The sequence below is a fragment of the Vollenhovia emeryi genome, unplaced genomic scaffold (genome assembly GCF_000949405.1).
Source record: "Vollenhovia emeryi isolate VEMERY1.0 unplaced genomic scaffold, V.emery_V1.0 DF939256.1, whole genome shotgun sequence".
NCBI classification, from domain to species: Eukaryota; Metazoa; Arthropoda; class Insecta; order Hymenoptera; family Formicidae; genus Vollenhovia; species Vollenhovia emeryi.
In genome coordinates this window covers 145060-169109 of record NW_011967110.1, presented here as the reverse complement: position 1 = coordinate 169109, position 24050 = coordinate 145060, and the positions used below count along the sequence as shown (strand labels likewise).

At 47.6% G+C, this 24050-nt stretch overlaps 1 protein-coding gene across 1 annotated transcript in view; it reads right to left on the bottom strand.

Moving 5' to 3' along the window:
• The window catches only part of LOC105559733 (T-box transcription factor TBX20-like), a 70368-nt gene that overhangs the window by 18551 nt on the left and 27767 nt on the right, over nt 1-24050 (bottom strand). The window contains exons 3-5 of the mRNA XM_012008256.1: nt 19419-19692; nt 4815-4982; nt 3210-3286 (exon numbers count right to left, since the gene is read on the bottom strand). Coding sequence (XP_011863646.1) covers nt 3210-3286; nt 4815-4982; nt 19419-19692 — 519 coding nt within the window. The remainder of the gene's footprint in view (nt 1-3209; nt 3287-4814; nt 4983-19418; nt 19693-24050) is intronic.

The window sequence follows — 24050 nt, the reverse complement described above, 5'->3', positions numbered from 1 at the left end:
GTCTCGGGAAACGGGGGAGAGAATTAATAACCGAGAGTTAAGGCCTCGCGTATGCCAACGAATTTACGCTTGAAATTATTCTATTTAAGTTATCCGTGTTATCTGTGGTGTAAGTATCGTGCATGTTCTCCGGGAATTAAGTTGGTCTTAGGGTATTAATATAAATTGCGTATCTCCCCCCCCCCTCTCTCTCTCTCTTTCGCTTCCTTCGCACCACCCTTTCTCGGACGCTCTCATTTCTTCTTCTCTCGTTTTTCTTTCTTGTTGATTCTTCTCATCGCCCTGGCGATCGCGGGACCGTCCGCGTACCTGTCGTGAGACACCTGCTCCGCGAGAGAGGTGAAACGCAATTAAATTGTTTATCCGATCGTAATGAGTCGGTAATCGCGACGCTTAAATGCGCCGTTAAGGTTTTCGGTGCCGATCGAGAGGGTCATTAACGATGCCACGGCGCGGCCGTGTCTGGCCGAGTTTCGCGCCGCGGATTTTTTCAGGCGCCCGGCCGAAAAGGAACACGGTCGCATTAATTGCGCGAGTTACGAGCGGCGGCGTCCTGAAATATGAGCTTAATTAATCGCGAAACGATCTCGCGCGGGAGATAGGCGCCCACCGCCGGACCGGGAGTTTTCGTGAAAGTGGCATCCAGCGCGGCCCAGCTGCGATCACGTGCAAATTGGAAGAGGCGTGACGAGAGTCCTGGCTCGCTTAACGCGCGCCGCGTTCCTTAATATATTTCTGAGGATCGGTGGGCGGTGCGAGGGCACCAGACGGTTTTTCGTAAAATATGGTACCGAATCCGAGACCCCGCGACCGAAGGCCCCGGCCTCCTTTCGGTGCGGGCTAATCAATTTTTAAACGCGAGGCGCTGCAGCGAGACGCCTGGAAATCGAACGTAAAACTCTCGATTTTGATACTTTACCGTAGTTTGCAACAATGTGGGGAGAGATCTGCGTCTGTCTTGCGCCCAGTTCGGGTTGTTATATGTAAAATCGATTATCCTGTGCTAATTTCTTTTTATTCTATCGCTTAAATACAGCGCAATCTCGCTAATCCGGCCTAGTAGAACCCAGTTAGTGCCCCGGGATTAATGAATTTGGACAACTGGAATGTACGGAATATAGATAAATGATTGAATGTGTCGGATCAGCGAGATTATACCGTATTATTATATTTTCTTTTCTTACTTGTCTCTAAATTGCATCTCCTTATTGAAATTAGTTTCAAAAATTGTAGAGTCCTTGACTTTCAGGCTCCTACTTTGTGTCTTGTGTTTTCCGCAGTGTAAATGCATACATCTACATTGGACTTCGAGAGCCTTCACTCTCTAAAAGTCAATCAGTGGATTATCACTGAAAACAGTGAACAGTCACTAATTTGTAATAATAAGTATACCACTGAAAAACGCAGTAAACCCCAGTTAGTGCCGGATTAATGAATTTGGATAATTGGAATGTACGGAATATACATAGGTGAATTATTGAATACGTCGAATCAGCGTGATTATACCGTATTATCATATATTATTTTTTTACTTATCTCTAAATTGCATTTCCTTATTTGAACGCGTTGAAATTAGTTTCAAAAATTTCAGAGTCCTTGACTTTTGAGTTCCTACTTTGTGTCTTGTGTTTTCCGCAGTGTAAATGCATACATCTACATTGGACTTCGAGAGCCTTTACTATCTAAAAGTCAATCAGTGGATTATCACTGAAAACAGTCATTAATTTACAAATCGCAGTGGTATACTTATAACTGCAAATCAGTGAGTATTCACTGTTTTCAGTGAGAAAGTCCGCTGATTGACTTTTAGAGAGCAGATCAAGAAATCTCAAGGATCCAAATTGATTCCTTTGTGATAGTATCATTGGTTTCTCGCGTCTGTTTGAATCCCAGGAGCAAAAGAGTCCGGACATTGTTGATATACGAACAAATTACATGAGACAAAAGAATAAAAGTGCCCTTTTTTCACGCAGGCACGATAGACGATTAACTAATGACGCAATCGCCGATTAACAACGTGATGTCAACACCAAAGGCGATTTCGCGTTGACGGCGTGACGCTGAACATAAGGAATACGCATTCGTATATGTACACAAATATACGTATTCTTTCCCGTCACGCCTGCAACCGCCTCGTAGCCGTAAACGTGGAAAGGAGAGAAAGAGAGGAGGAATGCACGACTCGCGGCAGGTGCGTCGTCATTCATGCAGATAGATTATCGCGGATAATTCGGAATCGGCCGCGTGCGCGCGCCCATTTCGGCGCCGATCTCGCATGCCTCGGCATTTAACGTTGTTGTAAATTTCCGCCACGAACGCGAGAGATCTAAGCGATAATTTAGCTGGCGCGGCGCGCGATTAAGGTGCCGACGTTCTAATGGGATGTAATGATCGGCCGTGACGCCACGATCGGAGAGGAGCCCCGCGTGTCGATAGGTCGGATCCTCGCGATGCGAGGCGCGATGCAAGAAGCGAGCACGGATGGCCGCGCAAAAAAGACCCGTCCCGGAAATATAAAATGGCGGAACGCCAGTTGAAACGCGGGGCGTATAATATTAGGATAGAGAGATAAAGGGAAATAAAAAGGAGGAGCCTCGATTCCCGGCGGCGATTTTAAGAGCCGTTCGATCGTCAGCCTTCATCGTCGGCACCATCGTCATTCGATCTCGCCATTTCATCCGAGCGCTTTTCGAGGGCAATTAAATCCGTCCCTTGGATCCGGGGGGGTTGATTCGCGTGAGAAGAAATCGAGGAAATCGTCGGCCGGATGACGTATACGCTGACACTCTAATCGCGTTTTAATTAACCCCTTCCAGTAGGACGTCGGCGCCGTGCCGACACGGGAGTTATAGATATTTCATTCGAAAATATAGGTTTTAATTTAGCGGTCGCTCGATCAACGTCCGGCCGTTATAAATGGACGCTATGATTGCTCGTTACACCGCTATGCAGAAAAGCGTTCGCCGGGACCGAACGATTTGGAACTCCCGGCGAGGAGAGACGGAGCGACGCAGACAGATTAGCTACTAGGCCGGCCGAGGCATATTTTAATCGAGTTTTATAATTATTATTCGATTAGTTAGCGACGTGACGTCGCCGCGTCGGCGCGAATTTTACGCTGAAAACCCTCGGACGCTTTTCGCGACTGCGATTATCGGTATCCGAGGAAATATTACTGTGTCACATTTTTCTCGTGAGCTCCAACTTACCGGTCGAAGTCAGTGAGTCTCGACGAATCCCTGAAACCCTTGGCGAACGGATTACTATCGATCTTCAGTCTCGTTATCTACAAGAAACATATTATTTCATTCAGTTTGATATTTCTCCTAAAGGGGACGCTGGAGTGATTCTGCACTTTTGCACCTTTCTAACCTAGAAACTGTCAGATCACGGAAACATTTCTGTAATGTACAAATTAAATGGCTTACGTGTACAGATCGAAAGTAGCTTGTTATTCCGGCTAAATGAAAGAACAATATGGCATCACTGAAACTAAGTTTGTAAGTCTAATAAAAAAATAACAGTCAGCAACACACGTACTACATGTACTGTATGTGAGTATTGCTCACTATTATTTTTTATTAGACTTATAAACTTAGTTTCAGTGACGCCATGTCGTTCTTTAATTTAGCCGGAATAGCAAGCTGCTTTCGATCTGTACACGTAAGCCATTTAATTTGTATGTTACACAATTAAATGTTTCTACGAAACAGACAGTTTTAAGTGCAAGAGGTGCAAAAGTGCAGAAACACTCCAGCATCTCCTTAAAATAGTTTAAATGGTTAAGGTGGCTCCTGCATAAACCGACCGAAAGTAGAAAAAATTGAAATTTAAGTATTTATCTAACAGTACGCGAAATTTCAGACCCGGTCGACGATGAAATAAAATAAAGAAAAATATGTTAAAGTTGTGTTTTTTAACATTCCAGTAAACACCAAGTAACAGTTACACAATTGGAAAATTTGTGTTTTCTTGTTAAAGAAAATGTCGGTAAAATTTTTGTGTTAAATGTTTAACACATTCATGTGTTAATTTAACATATTGCTCTTGTGTTAATTGACCTTAAAATTGTATTGACTGTTAGTGTTAATTGACTGTAAAATTATTAAAATCCTTGAAAAGAAATGTTAAAACAACACAATTTGTACTTACAAATACAATTGTATCTAGCAATTTTAATAATACAAACCCTGACTGAGGTAATATTTTTTGCAATAAATTTTCTGTATTGTTAAAATTGCCAGATACGGTCAAGAAAACACTGACGTTGTTAATATTATTTTACAGAAAAAGTAAATCTTAACAAAAAACGAGATAACATAATAAATGTCACGAGGATTGAAATGTGCTATTAAGTATACGAGATGACCGACCTCTGCAAGCAAATACTTATTAGTAATGTCAAAAGATACAAGTCATACGAATTTATAAAAATCAAAAGGGCCCCACCAAAGCACCCATACCAGCCGCTCCTTCGTGCAGGAGCCACCTTAAATGCAATCGAACAGCGAGAAAAGATTCTTCCATCGAGAACAAGTCTTTTATTATTAGACGTTGACAGCTCTACATGGTGAAATATAAAATGAGGGGAGGAATGTACATATACGTCTAACTAACGCGAGGGACCGCGAGGGTCCCGCTTCTCGAGCGACACGAGAAAATTGAAGGCCTCGAGAACTAATTCCCCGTGTCGAGAGTCACGGCCTCAATCTCGCGATGTAAATATTCGCCGGACTTTTCGAATCGTCCGCCTGTCGAGAGTTTAACGCTACGCTGTATAATCTACTGTTATTCGACGAGACGTCTGGACTCACCAGCTGATTCTGATACGCCGTGACGGCGGTGAAAATGGCCTCCGGAAAGATAAACGTCTTGTGCGCCTCCTTCTGGATGTCTTTGATGTCCAGGCTGCTGTCGTCGGTGTGTTGGCAGCGGACCAAGTGTATCCTCGGCTGATACCTGTGCATCGAATTCAGTACGATCTGCAACAACAACAAGAACTGCCGTTCGATTACCGACTCCCTCACGGGATTAAGCGCGAAAAATTGATTCCCGCGTCTTCTCCTAATGAATTCCGCGCGCGGGATTGCGCGGCGCGTCCCCGCAATAACAGTAAAATACGATTATCGCGTCGCGATCGGCATACGATGCTCCGTGGCGAACGCGCGCCTTAAGTCGCCGATTATCGCAAGTTACCGGGTAATTATTTAGCCTGTGTGTCTCTACACTTAATTGCGCGTTAATATATTTCGAGACGGGGGGACGCTGGGCTCCAGTTATCGCGGGTAGATTATCAGCGGAAGGTGGGACGCCTCTATCTTACTCCCGCTTGACTTTTACGTTCTCTAGAAATGGGTCAAAGCGGTCCATAGTGTAATCTTCCTAATGGATACGGGAGATAATAAATATAGAAACCGAGAAAGCGACGCAGAGCGGCGTGGAGCAGCCGCTATCGAATTTTAAGCCGATTCGCTCGGCGGAAATTCGTTCCGAGTTAAAATTTCAACCGCGCGAGGCCCGCCCCAAACGTTAAACGGGAGCGACCGCTTTATCGCGCGTCCCGTTGCCGCGGGATCCCGTTTCGGGGTCCCTTCATTCCCGAATGTAACAAATAAGAAGCGGACAGCGATGGCGTCTCCCGTCATTCGCGCGAAGCTCCCGCGCGAGTATCCGCGCCGTGACGCCGTCGCACGGAGAAGTCGCGCGGATAGGCGGGTTCAAAGTTTCACGCGGGGGATCCCCCGCTGCCGGCGCGGCGCGGCGGAGAGACGCTCTGTCGCAGGTACACACATAGATACCGTGGATAGCGGGCGGCGCTACGGCCGGGGCGAAGTTCCCCCGTATCGATTTCCTGTCCGAAACAATGTGGCGCGACGAAACAAATTCCCCGCGACGGTATCGTGTAACGCGCGAGCAGCCGCACGCGCATCGCGCCCCGCGCGTTTGCCTCCGCCTCGCCGTTTTCGGGGTCGGGAGAGGGGGGGGGGGCGCGATCCGCCGCGCGACGAGACGTACAGGGTGATTAGGACTCCGGGGATGGTTCGGATTAAAATTAACTCCTGCGAGAGGGCGGGGAGGGGGAGGGAGAGGAACGCGAGAGAGGCAGAGAGAGACTAATTAGACGTTGAAGATGAAACGCGACGCTCGTATCTCGTGAGCCGCGCGGGAATATCCAAATTACGCGTTTCGAGTAAATTACGCGCGGAGGAATCGCGAAATTAGAAGAGGCCGCGTGTGCCACGGGCTGTCGCCCGCGCGTTTGTACAAACACTGCCTTCGGAGACAGATGTGAATTCAATAGACCTCGGGAGACGACGGACGGCCGCGGCCGCTAATTACCGAAATCGAGCCGGTCCGACGGGCTCGTTAGCATACATCGGGGAATGATCCTAGCTAGAACCGAGAAGGCCTGGGTCTCTCCGGCGCGACGGAGCGAACGGACGGGGCCGAGGCGCGAGAGAGAGAGAGGGGGGGAAGGGGGGGAGTGCGACGGTAGCCGGACTTATATATTATCGCTAATATGAAATATGGAGGCGGCTGCGGTGCCGCAACTGTTGAGACTTAACGGCTGCAGGTGGCCCGGGCGAGTCTCTGGGCATTTTCGGGGGCCCTTCTCGCCCGGCCCTGACTTTTAAGTCCCGTTCGCGCGACCGGATCTCTTCGGTCCCCGGCCATATACACGCGCACACGCGGACAAACGGACGCGTATTATTGTGCGCGTGTATATGTGCACGCATATCCGCGACATTATCGCCGACTTCGATGCCAGGCAACAGGCAGTAAGAAATAGGGAATAACGGACATAACCCAATTCCGGCTTACTCGAGATTGTGTATCGACGCGTAATATGGAATAGGAATAGAATTTTCGACGAATCGGAAATCCTATTGCCTGTTCCTGTTTTCATTGTCTGGCACTGTGTGACACGCGGAGTGAATTTCCTCTCAAATTTCACCTTGGAAGTCATGTATAATCGTGGGCCAACATGACACTTTGAAGAACTGTGTAAGATTTTTTTGAAAGTTTACATGACATTTTAGAAAAATAATAAAATACATGCTACGGATAATTACTGGTAAAACGTGAAAAAAAGTCTCATAAAAATGTGCGAAATGCCCCGCGATTACGTGATTTTCAGGCTAAATTTTAAGAGAAGTCTCCCCGCGTAGGCTTTATTCCGGTTTAAAAACTCGACGATCGTCTCGATTTCCCGAGAACGGGATCGCACGCGTGCGAACAACGGCTTCAGTCGTTCGGGAAAATCGCTATTGTCGAGCGATGAAACGGATACTTTGTCCTGCGAAACAGAGACAGTCGTTTCACCATCCGACAACTCGATTCGTAATCCGGCCGATTGTTGAACCCTTATGAAGTATCCTCGCTATCTTCGCGAGTACAAATTGCACGCCTCTTGGACGTATTTTTATTTCGTTGATCGTCGGGATGCGGGAAAGACGATGGCTCGATGCGGGCACGCGTTTCGCTACGGCGAAATTGTGTCCGTAGGAGTTTTACGACACATTGTAGATTACAATCGTAAGAACGCGCCTCGTCGATGGGACGTGTTCTCACCACGATCATTCGCGCTCAAGACAAATACATAAATAGCCACATTGTGGCGCCGAACACGGGAGATAATTTACGATACGCGGCTGACAGCTAAATAAAAGTGTTTATCGATTAAAATCCATTTCTCTAAAAACAAACAAAGGCACCTGTAACGATAATTATAGTGTCTTCGAAACCGAGAGATTTTAAAGAAAAAACATGGAGAATTAGACTGTAACATACAATGTTTCCACAAAACGTCGAAGATGCGGAGATCCAGTAAAATTAATATATTTATAAATCCAGTGTATTTAGGCTCTCAAAATATACAAAACAGTGGAGGGTATAAAGGCAGGCTAATGCAGGTAATAAGGCGTAGTATTTAAAATAGTCATGGATAATTTAATAATAGAATGTAAAATACAAACGTTTTGATCCACTCCGGGTCACCTTCAATGCAAAGAAATACAACTAAAAAAATTAACGTAAAGAGTTTGACGCCAGTATATGATTAACCAATGTAGAAAAATTGTTAAACGACGCTAACTGGCAAATTCTAATGTAAAGAAATTTATTGCCAAAAATATTGTACACTCTAGGCGGGCGTCTCACCAGTTGGACCACTCAGGCAATTTTTCCCAATAAATTTCTTTAATTAGAATTTGCCAGTTGGCGTCGTTTAACAATTTTTCTACATTAAAAAAATTCAAAAAATAAAAATAAAGAAGAAGAAAACATAAAGTCAATATATTGTAACATCTGAGCGAAAATTACATCGGTAAATTCCAAGGCAAAACGACCCGGGGTTGCGAAAATTACATCGGTAAATTCCAAGGCAAAACGACCCGGGGTTGCGCGGCTTTTAAGAAATTCAGAGTTAGAAGTTTAAAGATTTCAAAGCTAAGCGTTCCGAGATTTAATTTCTAAACCTTTACTTGATATTTAGTATTAAATACAACGATCGTATGTCACAGTCTAAATCTCAATGTTGCGAGTCACGTCGCTCCGCGAGATTTCCTGTTTTTCCACATCGTCAGGTTTCTCGCGTAAATACGTTTTTCCTCCCAAAAAAATCTCACTTTGCGTGCCGTAAACGACGCAAATACTTTTTCCGTTCAATCGATTAGAGTCCATTTGTAATAATTAGCCACGAAAGGCTACCGAGAAACCGATCCGCTCTCCGGCGCGATTTGCATGCGGCGATTTATCAAAGATCGCGTCATCCACGTAATACATGTTGATAGCGGCATTACACGGGCGATTTATTGGCGTTTTTCTCCCCACGCCCGGTAGATAGCAATCACGACGGAATGCCAGGTCGATCGTTAATCCGAGTCTCAATTAATACAAACGTGTTTCTAGATATGTTATATATCGTAGATAGCGTAGCGGGATATCCCGCCGGCGATTTTGTAGCGAAAATGGAAATTTAAATATCTCCGCGAAAAGGAGAGATCAGTCACAGCGGGGACTCGCGATGATTTAAAAGACCGTAAATTCCAGCGATGATTAAAGGACCATAAATAACCAGGATCCGATAAAAATCAAGGATAGAAAAGATCCGAAAGTCTGACAAATTAAGGACTTGCGGATTTGCGGATTCAGAGAGGCGCGAGAAGAATCCAAAGATCACGGTTATATATTTTTAGAGTCCCAATACTTGGTGTAAAATGCGTAAAGGTAACTTTCGCGGAGTCTCCGATCGAAGGTTCCGACAATTGTAAAAAAAAAAAACCGCAGGACTTTTGCCAGGACGCGGAACAGAAAACGCTACATTTGTGGCTCTGATTGTACAATTTGGATCGCCGCACATTTATCGCACATTCACGCGACGCGCCGAAAGGCGCCGCGGCTCGCGGCGGGAGCGCAAATTTCCGAGCGCGTCGCGGCGCGGAATAAAATGACGGACGAAGGTCCGAAGGGACGAGGGCGAGTCGCCGTTTAGGGTACAACCGGGTATAATGGAGTCCGCCGAGCGCGCTCACTTCGGTAACTTTGCATTAATATCACGCGCGCGGTTCGCGCGGCGCGAGTCCGCGCGCTACCGGGGCGGACAAATAAACTCGCGCGCCTCTCGGCTACCTGTCGCGAGCATTAAACCAGTTTTCAAAAATATCGCCGGTGATCTCGCGGCCGGGCGAAAAACAACGCGCCACGTCGCGACGTCCGGAATACATGCGTGTACGCACACACACTCGCGCGCGCGCGTCACGGATCGGAATGCGCGCGAGAGCGAGTTCGGTTGTGTTGCGGCGACGGAAATCGTACGTTTTCTTTTTCCTCCTTTCTCACGAGCTCTCGCGCTCGTCCTCTCCGTCCTCCGCGTTTCCTCGCCCCCTCGCGTCCCCGTCCCGCTTCCACGCGCGCCCGGAGCAGACCCGTGGATTATGCGGATCCGCGCGCGGAGTATACCCGCAACGTGAGCGTATATAATTACGCAAAGGCCGCGAATTATAGGCGTATTAATTAAACGGCCTAGGGGCGTAATTGAGCGAGGCCTCGCTCGCGGAGAGGTGTCCGGTGCCACTTCATTGATTATAACGCCCGTTAAATTCGCGCGGTTTCGCAAATCGCGCTCGCCACGTACTCGCCGGCCTGTACCGCGCGTTTCAGAATCCACCGTCGACTTTGCTCTCCTTATCTTATTCGCGGATCGTGTCGCTGAGAAAAAGTTCCCCCGGGAATCAGCGGATTTGGCGAAGGTGTTAATTACACTCCGCGTAAAATATCGCGTCGGATTAATGGAAGAGGCTCTCACCGGTTTCCGGATTGGACAGCCGAAAATAAGAAGAAAAAAAAGGGGGGGGGAGAAGACCGAGCCGGCGAGTATAATCGTGCGGAGCGCCGGGGTATCATCGCGAATGTCGTTCGCGCCGCGAGGCGTTGGCTGGAGTAATGTTTCCGGCCGCGATGAAGATCCGAATTTAATTCCGCGAGGAACTGGCTCCCGGCGAGAGGAGGGCGCCGCGAAGTCGTTTCCGATGGTAGCAGCTTTATGGCGGGAGAGGCGATCGCGTTGCCGGTGTCCCGGGGTGTCTCTATTCGCCTCCTGCGCGCCGCCGCGTGCGGAACAACCGGCCGCCAACCTGTCGGGACAACAATCCGCTCCGCTTGGCCCTTCAGCGCGCGAGTAGCGAGGCACGCACACGCGTGAACGTTGTCCTTTTTTTTCCCCCCTTTGCAGAACTTTTCGCTTAATTTATCAATCCCGGCGCTCTCGCACGGGCATTCCCGCGGGAAGGAAACCCAACACCTCGCCCTTAAGCGAGAGAACTCACTCCGCGTGCGCGCGCGCGCGATATCGTGAGAACGTTTTTCTCTAGCCCGGGATACTCGCCGGGGTCGATCGCGGGGTTTTTGTTCCTCCGAGTCAGCCGCGAGCAGAAGAAATCGATCGCTGCAGTTTTTCTGCTCTTTTTTTTTCGTTATCTTTAGATCTATCGCCGAGCAATTATCACCGAGTAATCAAACATCGCGCCGGTACATTTTCAGGACAGTTTATACTCGTATCGATTAATAACGAGCCGCGCGCGATACTTTTCTTCCGCTCGAGGACGCGCGCGAACTCCGCAATGTTGATCGCCGCGCGAACAAATTGTTGGACGCATCGAGTTATATCAATTATTCGACATACCCGCGCACGAGTTCGTGTCATTGCGCATGTGAGACTAGACAGAGATCGCTCACCGACAAATTGCGAAGCGGCCGGAGCGGCTTCTTTTTCCGATTTGTAAATTTTGCAGATCCGCGAGTTCGCGAAGTTCGGGTCTCGCAATCCGCTTGCGCGAGACTCGCCGTTGCAAAATCGGCCCGCGATACCGCTTCTCGCGGCAGTCAACGGAACTGTCTGAATTACGTATAATATGATAGGCACATCGTTGGTACTTATTTATCGGCTGTTATTTATGTACTGCGGATTCGAATACGCAACACCGTGCGCTCCGGCTCTCCGCGGTCGGCTCGTAAAAATTCCGTCGCTCGAAAATGACTTTCTCCTCCGTGGCAAGACCGCGAAAGGGATCGAGAAAAAGGAACGAGTCCGGGAGGAAGAAAGACCGGCGAGAAGAGACGGCGGAGGGCGGGCGGGCGGGCAGGGGGGGGGGAGGGGAGGGCAGGTAACAACGGCGAGTCTCGAGAAACGAGTGTAGGACAATCGCGCCGCTACGTTTTCCCACCTGTCGATCAGCGTTGCACCGCGCGCACTTTATCCGCGTGTTTACCGAGCAACCGGTAATTACGGCAAATCCTTCTCGTCCGCGATATTTCAAGGAGATTAACTTTACATCTCTCCCGCGGTAACTTCTTTTCCGCGCTCCGGGAGAAGTACCGGCTTCTTCAAAAGCTGAACGGCGCCGCTCGCCGAGGTAAAACCTCCGCCGGTGGTTTTCCACGGCGTGCCAGGAATCGCCCGGCGCTGCCTTCTCAGACGCGCGCGTTTCCAACGCTCTACGGGACGCTTCTGTTCTCAGCGACGGAAAAAAATCGAGCGTTATATCAATTCACGCGGCACAGAAAGATTGCAGGAGGATTGCAGAAATGTTACATCGCAAGATTGCAATGTTGCAGCAACGTTGCGCAACGTTGCTGCAACGTTTCCGGAGGATTGCAGCGACGTTGAAATGTCCGCCCTCAGAGAGATTGCGGTGCAACATTATAGCAATGTTGCGGTGCAATATTTTTGGAATAATTTGTTGTTACACATAAGCAGAGAATTTATTAATTACACATATATCCGGGTCTTTTTTAATGCATAGCAAGCTATTGCGAAGCAACCTAAGGAGGTTATGTCGCTTCGCAATAGATGGAGATTGCGAGCAACACCGCACTGATCAAGTACTTAATAATTCGCGCATTATTGGTATCAACGAAAATAACATTATAAAATTCTCGTAATTAGAAAAATTTTTTAAATAGAAAATATAGTACTTTCATTACTTTCGAAACATTGCTGCAATATTGCTATTGAAAGTTTGCAATTTTATATCCCTGCAATGTCTCCGCAACATTGCACTGCAATGTGCAAGATTGCCACGTTTCTGCAATGTAACTGCAACCATCTGTGCTGTGTGGGATTTAGTAAAAGTCACAAGGCCCATATCTGAGAAACGCAGAGGAATGTGTGGGACTGACGCCCGGTTTCTACCGGTGCAGATTAACTCTAGTCTCTTTTCAATTTTGTAAAACTAGAAAAGGACGCAAAGTGAGTTGAACCGCGATCGAAGCTAATCCGCACTGGTAGAAAGGGACGCGAGAGCCGCGTGCAATTGTGGCCCTTGAAAAATTGTGTGAAAAAACCGAGGGCGCGTTTATTAGAAATATTTTTATATGAAACGTATGAGAGACACGGCCCGGCCTTAACTGGTCGTAAAACGCGTGCGTGGCATGGGCGCGCACGCCACGCTCGTAACGCGGGGCGCTACGAGTGCGACCGGAAGCGGAGGATTAATACTCGCGTTCCCGCGGTGCACGCGTCGAACCGCTGACGGTTGCGCGAGTAAATTTCCTAGACGAGGGATCGCAGCTAACGAAATAACGGCGGTGACACCGCCGCGAGGGGGAGAGGCCGCGGTGAACGGGAAGGTGAATTTCACGCGCGGCCTCCGCGATAGGAGAGAAGCGGGAGAGAAGAGTCCCCTCGAGTGCCGGAGGCGCGCTCGCGCGCAGGTGGATGGCCGCTTTTGGACCACCGTGTAGTAGCCGAGTCGCGCAGGCGGGGGTCTTATAATATCGCGTCATACGAAACGATGAAATAGTGGCCGTAGCGGAGGAATGTTCCCTACCACTCGAGTCGTCGAGTTGAGTTGACTGGCGCGTTGCGTGGCTCGCCCGGCTCGGCCGACCGCTTTCAACCGGTGTGTCTGTTCTCCGTTCCTCGCCAGTGTTTCTCTGCGCGCGTACAGGGTGTTTGGCAATTGCCGGATACAACCGGGATGGAGTGCCCGGGGTTCCCCGTCACGAAGAGGCTCGGCTCGATCCTCTCCCTCTCGGCAGCGAGTCCCCCTTTCGTTTCGGTGGGGGGGGGGGGGTTTCTTCTTCTTCTTTTCTCTCTCTCTCTCTTCCCTCCCTCGGAGCCGACTGCACTTGCGAATTGTTTCCGATCGTAGTTTAACGCAAATCGACCGTGACGGAGAATGAAAAACGCCTTTTGAGAGGATTGTTACAAGAACGATTGAGCCTCAAACATCTCTCGAAAAGCACGTCGGCCGGTTGGGAGTGATACTCCTCGGCCGAGGGGGCCGCTCTCGGACCTACTTGTTATTTTATGCTTATTGACAGTTTGTATTTGCGTATTCGCCCACTCGGCGCGCGGGGAGACCGTAGAATTCATATACTGACGGGTATTATGACTACTTTTACGAGCGGTATCAATGAGCGAACATCGCGACGAGCGTTACGATACAGCCGGCCAGCGATATCGCCATTAAAGATAACGCATGTGTCGAGCATTAAGTCGTGACAGCGGTATCCGAGCGAGAACTGTTAATAATCTTCCTCTCGCGTATCTAATGTCACGTTGATTTATATGTGGAACGCCGCTAACTGTATTCAGCTACGCGTGTATTCAGCGAATTAAATGGATCGAGCGCGAATTCGCAAGAAATTGCGTTTGCAAGGGGAGGAAAGTTTCCACTTTTGAAGAATTGTCTACTCTTTAAGAGACTAAACACCGAATAGAGCAATAAACTTGGGCTACTCTGGGAAAGGAAGACAGTTGGCAACCCATTTTGGGGCCCACACTTGGGCCCACACTTAGTAATCGAATTATTTGGATTGGTCGTAACACTAGTCTGGGAAAAATTTCGACCGCTTTTTTGGTAGTTAAGCAACTTAACATATCGGTAATTAGTGTCTCTTAAGTGAAAATTATCTTTGCGTTACTGAATATCGACAGATAATTGAGAGAATCGATTAGTATTGCTTTAAAATCTTGGATACAGACAGAATAGCTAATTGCGATTTTTAGTTAGAAAAATTTTGACCGTTTCTTTTGTACTTAAGCAACTTGACATTTCGGTTAGTGTCTCTTGAGTGAAAATTATCTTTGCGTTACCGAATATCGACAGAACTAATTGAGAGAATCGATTAGTTCTGTTTGATTGCTTTAAAGTCTTGGATATAGACGGAATAGCTAATTGCGATTTTTAGTTACGCGGGGTCAAATTCGTAAAAGATTAGAGTTGCGAACAATCCAAATAATTCGATGACTAATTGTGGGCCCCAAAATGGGTTGCCGTCTTTTTTTTCCCAGAGTACTTCGCGACAAAGGCGCATTCAGCAGATACCAACAATTACACGGAAAATTCCCTGAACATCTCAAGACATGAACCTCCGCCCTTCCCCCCGTTGCGTCTCCGTTCGTCAAAAGCACTAGACTCGCGCAATCTTTCGCTCGGTCTCGCAAAGTTAACAAGGGCCTACGCGGTTAAATGCGCTCGCTCTTCCCTCGCAACGGCGTTGAAGTACCGCGAGCGCAACGGTTACCGAGTCATCCGAGTAAATCGCGTAAAGGAGGAGGGAAGGGTGAAAAAAACGTGGGGGATATTTGCGGCGAAGAGACAGGAAATCGCCCATCGTGATTATCATTTCTACGATTTATCCTCCTCGCGCGGATAAAGCTCCGAAAAGCATTCACGCGCGCGTTTACACGCGCCGTCCACCTCCGGTCGAGGCGAGGCGGGGCGAGGCGAGGGCAGAAACGACCGAAGCCGTCTCGAGAGAGATTCAAAAGGTGCTCGACGGGGCCCAGGCGTGGGCTACCCGTGATCATCATGACAAAAGCTCGGGGCAAACATCCGTTCAATTTATTAGCTTATAGGCAACGCCGTCTTCTCGCACTACCTACTATACACCACCTACGACACCGGCCACGAACCGCCTATAATACCCGCAACATTATGGGCATGCTCCCAAGCTAGCGCGGGGTCCCCTCCCCCCCTCTTTCTCCCTTCTTGTCACCCGGTGGCCCGCTGCACCCTCCCGAGGCGAGCGACGCCGTCCTCCCCATAGGGTCCCAGTTTTTACGGTCCCGAGAGACCCCGGGACATTTTCCGGATCCCGAGAGTGCACGAGAGCGAGGATTAACTTTCTGACAATGTTTAGTGATAAGTTTGCGATAAATAGGGTAGCGTTGAAGAAAGGAGAGAACGATCTCTGTTTTTTTTGTTTGTTTTTTTTTATGAACGTGTAGACATTTAAGCCAACGGCACACGATTCTTCCTACTGCATTGCTTACGAGAGCCAATCAGGATTTGGCCTTAAGTCACCTGATCTAAAACTCCGCATTCTTATTGGTTCTCGTAAGCAATCCAGTAGGAAAAATAGTATCATGCGCCGGTGGCTTTAGTTTTCGAATTAGAGGCGATTGAAAACGAGACGAGTACCGGCGATTATTACAATTATTAATTGTTTGCGCGATTGTCGAAGTATGTTCGACCGAAAATTTCTGTTAGCTATATCAGGAATCTGCGGTCGATTCGATACACGGAGAGAATTTTCTCTTAAAATTTATCCCAAAAATCATGTAATCGTGGAACAACGTAGCATTTCGAAGAATTTTATGAGAGTTTTTTGAAGTTTTACGATACCTTTTACTAGTAAGTATACTCAGCACACATTTTATTAGTATAATTGCTAGTAAAAGGTATGGTAAAAGTTAAAAAAAACTCTCATAAAAAATTTTATTAGTAAAATGTATGGTAAAATTTCAAAAAACTCTCATAAAGTTCTTTGAAATGCCACGTTGTCCCACAATTACACGATTTTCAAGGTAAATTTTCAAAGGCAATTCTCTCCATGTAGTCTTTATATGATCTCGTGGACCAAGATTTAAGCGTGTAAAATTGTTTCCCGGAAATATTTTGCCATCTTGCTAGCGTTATTCGTATCGAACGTTGCGAGCATCATTGTTCTTAAGGAACTCGATATGCCTCGGATTTAGCGATCTCTCGATCGTCCCCCGTCCTTGTCCGTGCCGTGCGGGACACGCGTGAAACGCGTGTTTCCAATTAAGGAATAAAAGAGATATTTCAGGCTGAGGATTAACTTTTATCGAACGTTCGCAACGAGACGCCGGGAGAAATAGCGGAATATTAAGTTTCGCGCGGTTTATCGCCAATCTCGCGGTAAAGGCGAGAATCGCGCCGTAAATTCGCGCATTTATTCTACGCGGTTTCGAGTTCCCACGTTAATAAGCGGGAAACCGCCTCGGCGAAGAATCGACGCGCGCATCGCTCATTCGCGAATCAAACCGCGAGGCGTCGTCAGCCTCGAAATTCGTCGAGGCATTTCTTTCGTTCACCCGAGTCGCGTAATAACGCGAGTGTTATCGGAAGGTATTCGCATCTCTCTGCATGTAAAAGATGCGAAACGCATGAGAAAGAGAGAGAGTATGCGACAATACGTGTTGCCATCGAAACAATTCGCAGCGCGGTATAACGTAAACTCTAATCCAGCTGGCAATCAATTATCTGCGTTGAAATTTCGGTAAGCTCGATATTATTAAATGGTAAAAAGTACCATTTGTTAAAGGGATGCTGGAGTGATTCTGTATCTTTTGCAATATAGTACTGTCAATTCATGAAAACACTTGTGTAATTTATGTGGCTTTGTGTACAGACCATAGACATAGTAAATATAGACTAAGCGTCCCATTGAATAAGCTGAGGCTTGTGAAGAAAGAGAAAGAGAGAGAGGGGGGGGATTTGAGAAGACTTTCTTTCTCTGTCTTGCACCATTGTCAAAGAAAAGAATCGTGCCTGTGCAGTACTACACAGGCGTGATTCTCCCTTGTCACGATGGTAAAACAGAAAAAGAAAATCTTAAATCTTCTCTGTCTCTCTCTTCGTAAGCTTCAGCTTATTCAATGGAACGCTCTATCTATGTTTACTATGTCTATGGTAAAGACCGACTAGTTTCCACTAATCGGATTAAATCAGAGAACAGCATGGCGTCGTTGGAATGAAGTTTAGAAGTCTAACCGGAAAAATCCGTTCTGTTTATCTATGAAAAATATTTTTTGAGACGCGAAAGAATCCGCCCCCAAAGGATATTTTGCATGGTTGCGTAATATATTATTTTCGGCTCGATCTGATCTAAAACTGTTGGTCCGCCGAGACCGCGTTCGGTTAACAATATTTCCCGTTGTAATACCCGCCGTTCTGCGCGGCCGTTACTCCGCCTCTTTCCCATGAACTTCAACTTTTCATTATCGCGCGGCGACTTCGCGCCTGCGACGTCTCTTTATCGGGAAAGGAGACGGCGTTTTATCGCCGCGCGGCCTCGCGCGGTCTGAAATTTTCTCCTCAATATCGGCTTATCGGCGCGGCGACTTTGCGCGTAAATGCTCGAAATTATAGCCGATCGACCGCGATTCCGCGGCGGAATTTTCGTCCCCTTAATCCTCACCGTGTTAAACGGCTCGCCCGCCTTCTTCCCCGCGATTTACGTGTTACTGAAAAATTTACCAGGGTTTTTTTTACTTTCCCCCCCTCGGCTCGCCCCGGCTGCGCAATTTGGAATAAATTCTTTCCCGCGCTGCCAATGGCACGTTCGTTCCCGTGGATGGAACACGTTCCGGCGGGAGAGAATGGCTCGTCATCGATCGACGGCCAGCGACGACGGTGACAACGGCGTGGATGGAATATTACCGTTCCACGGGCAACATCGACGCCCACGATTAACGAGCCGCGCCACGATGATAACCCACGGGGCCCACGCTCCCACCCTGATGGGGTATGTCCCGGCGCGTTCGTTTTACGAGGCCATTTTCGGCGCGCGCGGCCACTCGAGGACTCGTCAACGATCACGCGAGCGAGAACGTGAGAGGAGGCCGAGGGAATTGATATGAGGGCGTGAAAAACGACACTGTGCGAGCATCGCCAACGTCGTACGTTAGGCCGGGCCGCTTGTTCAGCCGTCGAATTTACGGAGGCGCGACGGTCCAGACGGACTGTTTATTTCAACAGTGTTTTAATTTAAGACTCGATCTTCAAGCGTCCCGAAGGGAATCGTAGAAAGAGAGAGAGAGAGAGAGGGGGGAAACTTTCCCCAAGGAGAGCGTCCCCCCTTTCGTCTTTTCTCCAGCCAGGAATTTCCTTTAAAGTCCGAATATAATCGTCTGCGGTGTTATACTCGCGGATTATATACCCTCGGGGGGCGTAATCGAACGCGCGGGGAACGGGGGTCACGTCACGTAATAGCGGTAGCATGTCCGACGGTTCCGACATTTCGCGTCCGGCGGCCATTGTGCGCTAAACTCCGAAATAAAGGGGAGATACGCCGCGACCCAGGAATTACGCATCCGCTGAAAGGCAGGCGCAAATTACAGAACGGCGTAATGGCCGGGGTGCATGGAGCGCCTTATCGCCGACAATTTCTGCGCGCGCCGGGGGGAGGGGGGAGGAAAATCTTGCGAAATTATTCTACGAAGATTATATGGAGATCGGCGGCCGATCTCTCACACGCTTCGTTGGCGACGCGCGTGAACGTTCAACCGCTCGGACCTGCCGAATTGACTTGCTGGGATTGCACCGAGCGCGTGATGGACCTTTAAAAAGATCGCCCGAGATATTCAGATCGCATGAATCTCTGGTTAGAAATATATCTAGTTGAAATAGCCGCGAGATGTTAATAGCTGTCTGCATGTAAACGTGAGTAATCGCAAATGGGAATAACAGCCGGTCGTCTCGATATTAAACAAAAAATTGTAGAAATAAATAAAAATGCCGATACTTGTTCGCGGCTAACTTTGACTTTGGGGCTTTGAAGGGACGCGTCCTCGAAAGAGACGTTCTAAAAACGAGTTACCGCTGGAATCGAACTCGGTGACACCCGAGTTGATTGCCACCGGCAGATTTAGATAATCCTCTCACCTGGCCGTGCTTGTCCATGTCGTTGTTCGTCAGCTTCACTTTCTCGAAGGAAACAACCTGTTTCCGCAGTTGCTCGCCGGTGAAGGGTGAATCGGGATGCGAGTAGAGTCGCGCGGGCGCCGGCGGGTCGGCTTTGCCGGCTTCCAGCCAACAGCTACGATGATAGGCGTATCGGTACCTCTTGTTGTCGACCGGCACGATGTCCATCAATACTGCGTAACGGCCTTCTGGCTTCAGTCCAGTGAAGGACACTCGGCACGTCGGAAACATCCGTCTGTGAAAGAACGCACATGCGGAAACAATGTAGTGGCGAATAATAATCACGATAAACTAATTTATTCTGAATAATTGGAAGCCTATTTGAATAAATAAATTATATCTCGCGAGATATAGAAATAGGGATTTTCTTTAATTAGTTTTAATTACAGTTTATACGCGTAAAACGCGGTGTTGAAGCGGAATGAGAAAAACACTCGGTATAAACCTAGGTAATTACAACTATATAATTATAGCGTAGCCGAGACATGTCAGCGTAAATTGTAAATTGCTTGAAAGCGACAAACAAAAACGAGTCTCCCATCGATCTCTATCGCCGCGGATTGATATCGTAACCTAGTAATCGCAAAATGACGTAGCAAAATCAAGGTAAAACCTTTGCACTTCGTGACCGCTTTCACGATCGTTGCAGTCTCGCAACGGTACAAGTTATTAATTATAGAACACCGCCTGCAACAAGTTTTCCTCAGCAGCGTAAACGTTTCGCCGCGGTATAACTTTCTGCTTGAAACACGGTTAAGACGCTTTCCCAAGTTTTCACGATCTCGCTCCCTCTTTTTAAGCAACGGCGGCCCTGCGAGATTCACTCGTCGCGAAAATAAGAAAACCGTCGAGTCTCTTTGCCCCCGCCAAGCTTATTATATATTTCTTCCCAATGTTATTTCTCGTGGCAATGTGTTTCACTTGGTCGTGTCGAATTTACTAGACAGTACAAGGAAAACAGCCATCTCCCCCCACCTCGGACTTGGTCACAAAAGCAGAGTTTCAATTTCGGACCGAACGCGTCTGCAGTTGACCTTTCAACACTTCGAGAAACGTCCGGCTGCACGCGCCTTCGTTGAACGATGTGCAGGCCCAGAAATTTCCCGCTGGCAGGGAAAACTGCAGCCTGACCTTCATCCCCGGGCCCCCGACCGAGAGGTTTTGCCCGCCCAACAATGTACGTCCTCGCTACGACCACACGCAATGAACTCGTGCCTGTGATTTACGCGCTTTGTGGAAGGACACGGGTATTTATGGGCATTTTCCGCGAACAGATACGTCGGATACATCAATAGCGATTTTTTTTCACAGCGCAAAGCCGGACTTCGGTCAGTTTATCGCTCGAAGTGCTTAGGCTGGGCGTACGCACTGGGGAGATACGTTTACCCTGAAACGCAATCGCGCCATTTCGCATCGTAATATTTATTACATAATTGCGAACTGCGCGAGACGCGATACGGCCGAATACCCGGCGCATACAAGACCCCTCGTTATTTTATTTGAGAAAATACTGTGTTACACGTAACTCTTGATAACTCCACAATGCGCGCGCGCGCGCGCTATAATTCTGTTCTAATTATTCCTGTGCCAGACGCAAGCTTAGTCGAACCGACAGAGAAGATTGAGGATGATGGATCCGCCTCGACATGCCTGTCGAGGTCGGCCAATGGTGTGTCCAGGACCGTGCAATCCACTAAAAGCTCATCATCACCATCATCACCGTCATCATCATCATCATCGTCGCCGTCAGAAACCCGATATGACTGGGATTGCCGCGCCGGAGAAAGACATACCCTTGCCGGACGAGTTTTCTCAAATAACGCTGCTAAGTTCTTTGAAGGCGGACACCTCTGTTGCATCCATGACTTCGACGGACAGTACATCGATCTCCAGATCGTCCTCGTCCTTGACTAAGATCGCTCTCGTCAGAATCTCAAAGACCCCCCGATACAAAGAGGCCGACGTTCCCGCGATCATACGGCAAATCCTGTCGCCGGACAGATTGGAGCTGCTCGGAGAACCGCCGAGGCCGAGAGCCGAGAAGACGAGCGCGTCAGCGCCCTTGATAAAAATCGCGTCGCCGGCTCCGACGGAAACGACCGCGAGGACACCGGCGTATCGAGCACCGGGGAAACTGAACGACGTAACATGTGCGATTACGACAACACTGAACGGACTGATGCCGAAGAGAGCGTCGCCTCTTTTTCTGTGCCTGACAATCCTGCTGATCTACGCGGGAATTCATGTATTATTGGCTGTAATCGCGCGGCGATTACAGCGAACACCTGCGTACCAGGTTTTCGTGTCCAGTCAGATCAGCGGGGTCCTCGCGTTCCTTATGTGGCGATTGACCGGTACGATATTAATCTGAGCCGCGCGCGAATAGATAATACATCGAGATAACGCGCTGCCAGACAAACGTGGAAATTGATCGACGTGTCTTTATACCAATTTATCATACTTACATATACATACGTAAGAAAAGTCACGCAGGCTCTTCCGTTAAAGCGAAGATTAATTAATTGATGCTCGTTGCTAAATTTAAATGGGTTCTACGGTCTAGAAAACGCGAGACATGAATATTGGAGATTTCAAGGAGCAAGATTATATCCAAAAGTCTGTGAGGATCGATTTGCCAATACGTCTTAATTACTTTGTGATTAACGATGCTATTGAAATAACCGCCATTTTCCGTTCGTTCTCTGAGATCTGTATTTGGAAAGACACCCGACGGTATTGGAACGTGTAAAAATATATTCGCAGGAATCTACGCGTATAATATTTTCAAGCCTTAATTCATCTCTATCATTCAATATATAAAATACGTTCGTGTATTTTATATATTTATTATATAAAATTATATATGAAATGTACGTTTCCATTAAAACGTCGTCAATCGGCAATATCGACAATTTTCATTCAGGCCCGGCTCTTCATTTTCTGATTAACTGCTAACCGCAGAGGTCACGTTCTCTGTCTCTTCTTAGATAATGATAGAGAGTCGACTAACTTCTGGTTAAGGGGATGCTGGAGTGACGGCTGAACTCCGACGGGATAATTGAAAATTTCAAGGACATAATACGATACGAATTAGACTTCAAACCTTAATGTTTTTTATATGAAAATGTTCTACTGTGCAGTCCACACACCGCTCTGGTATTATTTCGTGTATAAAAGTCAATAAAATAAGATTTACAAACGCAAAAACTGTATGCGACTCTGTCGGTAAATTAAACCACGGCATCTTGATCAGAAAATGAAAAACCGGGCTTTAAACAATCGACATAACTTTCATGTGAAAGTGTTGAAAAAACACAGGCTTTTGTTCGCCCCGAATTCTTATCCCGCACGGTCGCTCCTATCGGCTCCTGTCGGACAAGACCGCAGCGACAGTTGTAGTGGTTTTCTAGATCTATTTATTCGACGACAGGCGTCCTTTTCCTTTTCGTACATCGAGGGGCCGCAGGACTAGTTCACGACAAAAACTTGGACAAAACGAAATTAGGATTCTTAAGACTGCGCAGATAAGAGGGCCCGCTTGCGTCACGCGAGTGTCCTGCCGCCGTATATTCGTAGGGCCCGAATACCCCGAAGGCCGGTCCCCCGCGACGCGGACCTCGCCACCTTGGAGAGCGGTTTTGCGGTTTCAAGCTCGAAAACGATCCTCCCTTCTGCGCGGCACGTACGCGCTCCGTTAGGTTCGTGCGGTTTTTAACAAGCATATTGTCCAACAGCGTTGAATAGTATCGTCGTTACGTCGCCTGTGGATCCGACACCCTTAACGACACGATTGTCGGCCCTTAGGCGACGCATTAGCCGAGCGGTGCATTCGAAATGCGCACACATCTCTGACGCGCGAGAAGCTCTTTATTCGCGGAGTTCGGCGACGGAGACGACTCGCGCCTCGCGTTTGTAATTCGATTCCGAACCCCGAGATCTAGATTCGTCTCTCGATACCACGACGACGATGACGTGACACTTGATACGTAAAACTCAAAATTGTCGCGATTGACTGACGACGTCTACAATGCGTGGAGCAAGCCTGGCGTAAGGAGTAAGAGAGAACCATAATCTTTAGCTTTTGGTGTGAGGGAGCTAAAATACAGGCATGATTTTTAAAATATTTGTAACACTGGCCGACGGCGTTTTGAGCCGCTGTAAGTAAGCGTAAGAGCTGAAGTAGGTGCAAGAAGTAAAATTGATTTATTTCCTTACTCCTACTCCTTACGCCAAGCTTATTCCGCGCGATGTAGATGACACATAACTGCACTGATAAAAATTTGAACCTCATTTTACTGTGAAAATCGGTGGTCATTTTTAACCTTCGATTTACGATGCTAAAATACAAAGTGATTTGTAATTTTACTTTAAAACGTTAAAATTACCATTCAAATGAAATTATGTTTCCGTTAAATCATGTAATTTTAACATCGGACAGTAAACTGAAAAAATATTTAACGGAAACATAATTTTATTTGAATGGTAATTTTAACGTTTTGAAGTAAAATTACAAATCACTACGTATTTTAACAGCGTAATTCGAAGGTTAAAAATGACCACCGATTTTCACAGTAAAGTGAGGTTCAAATTTTT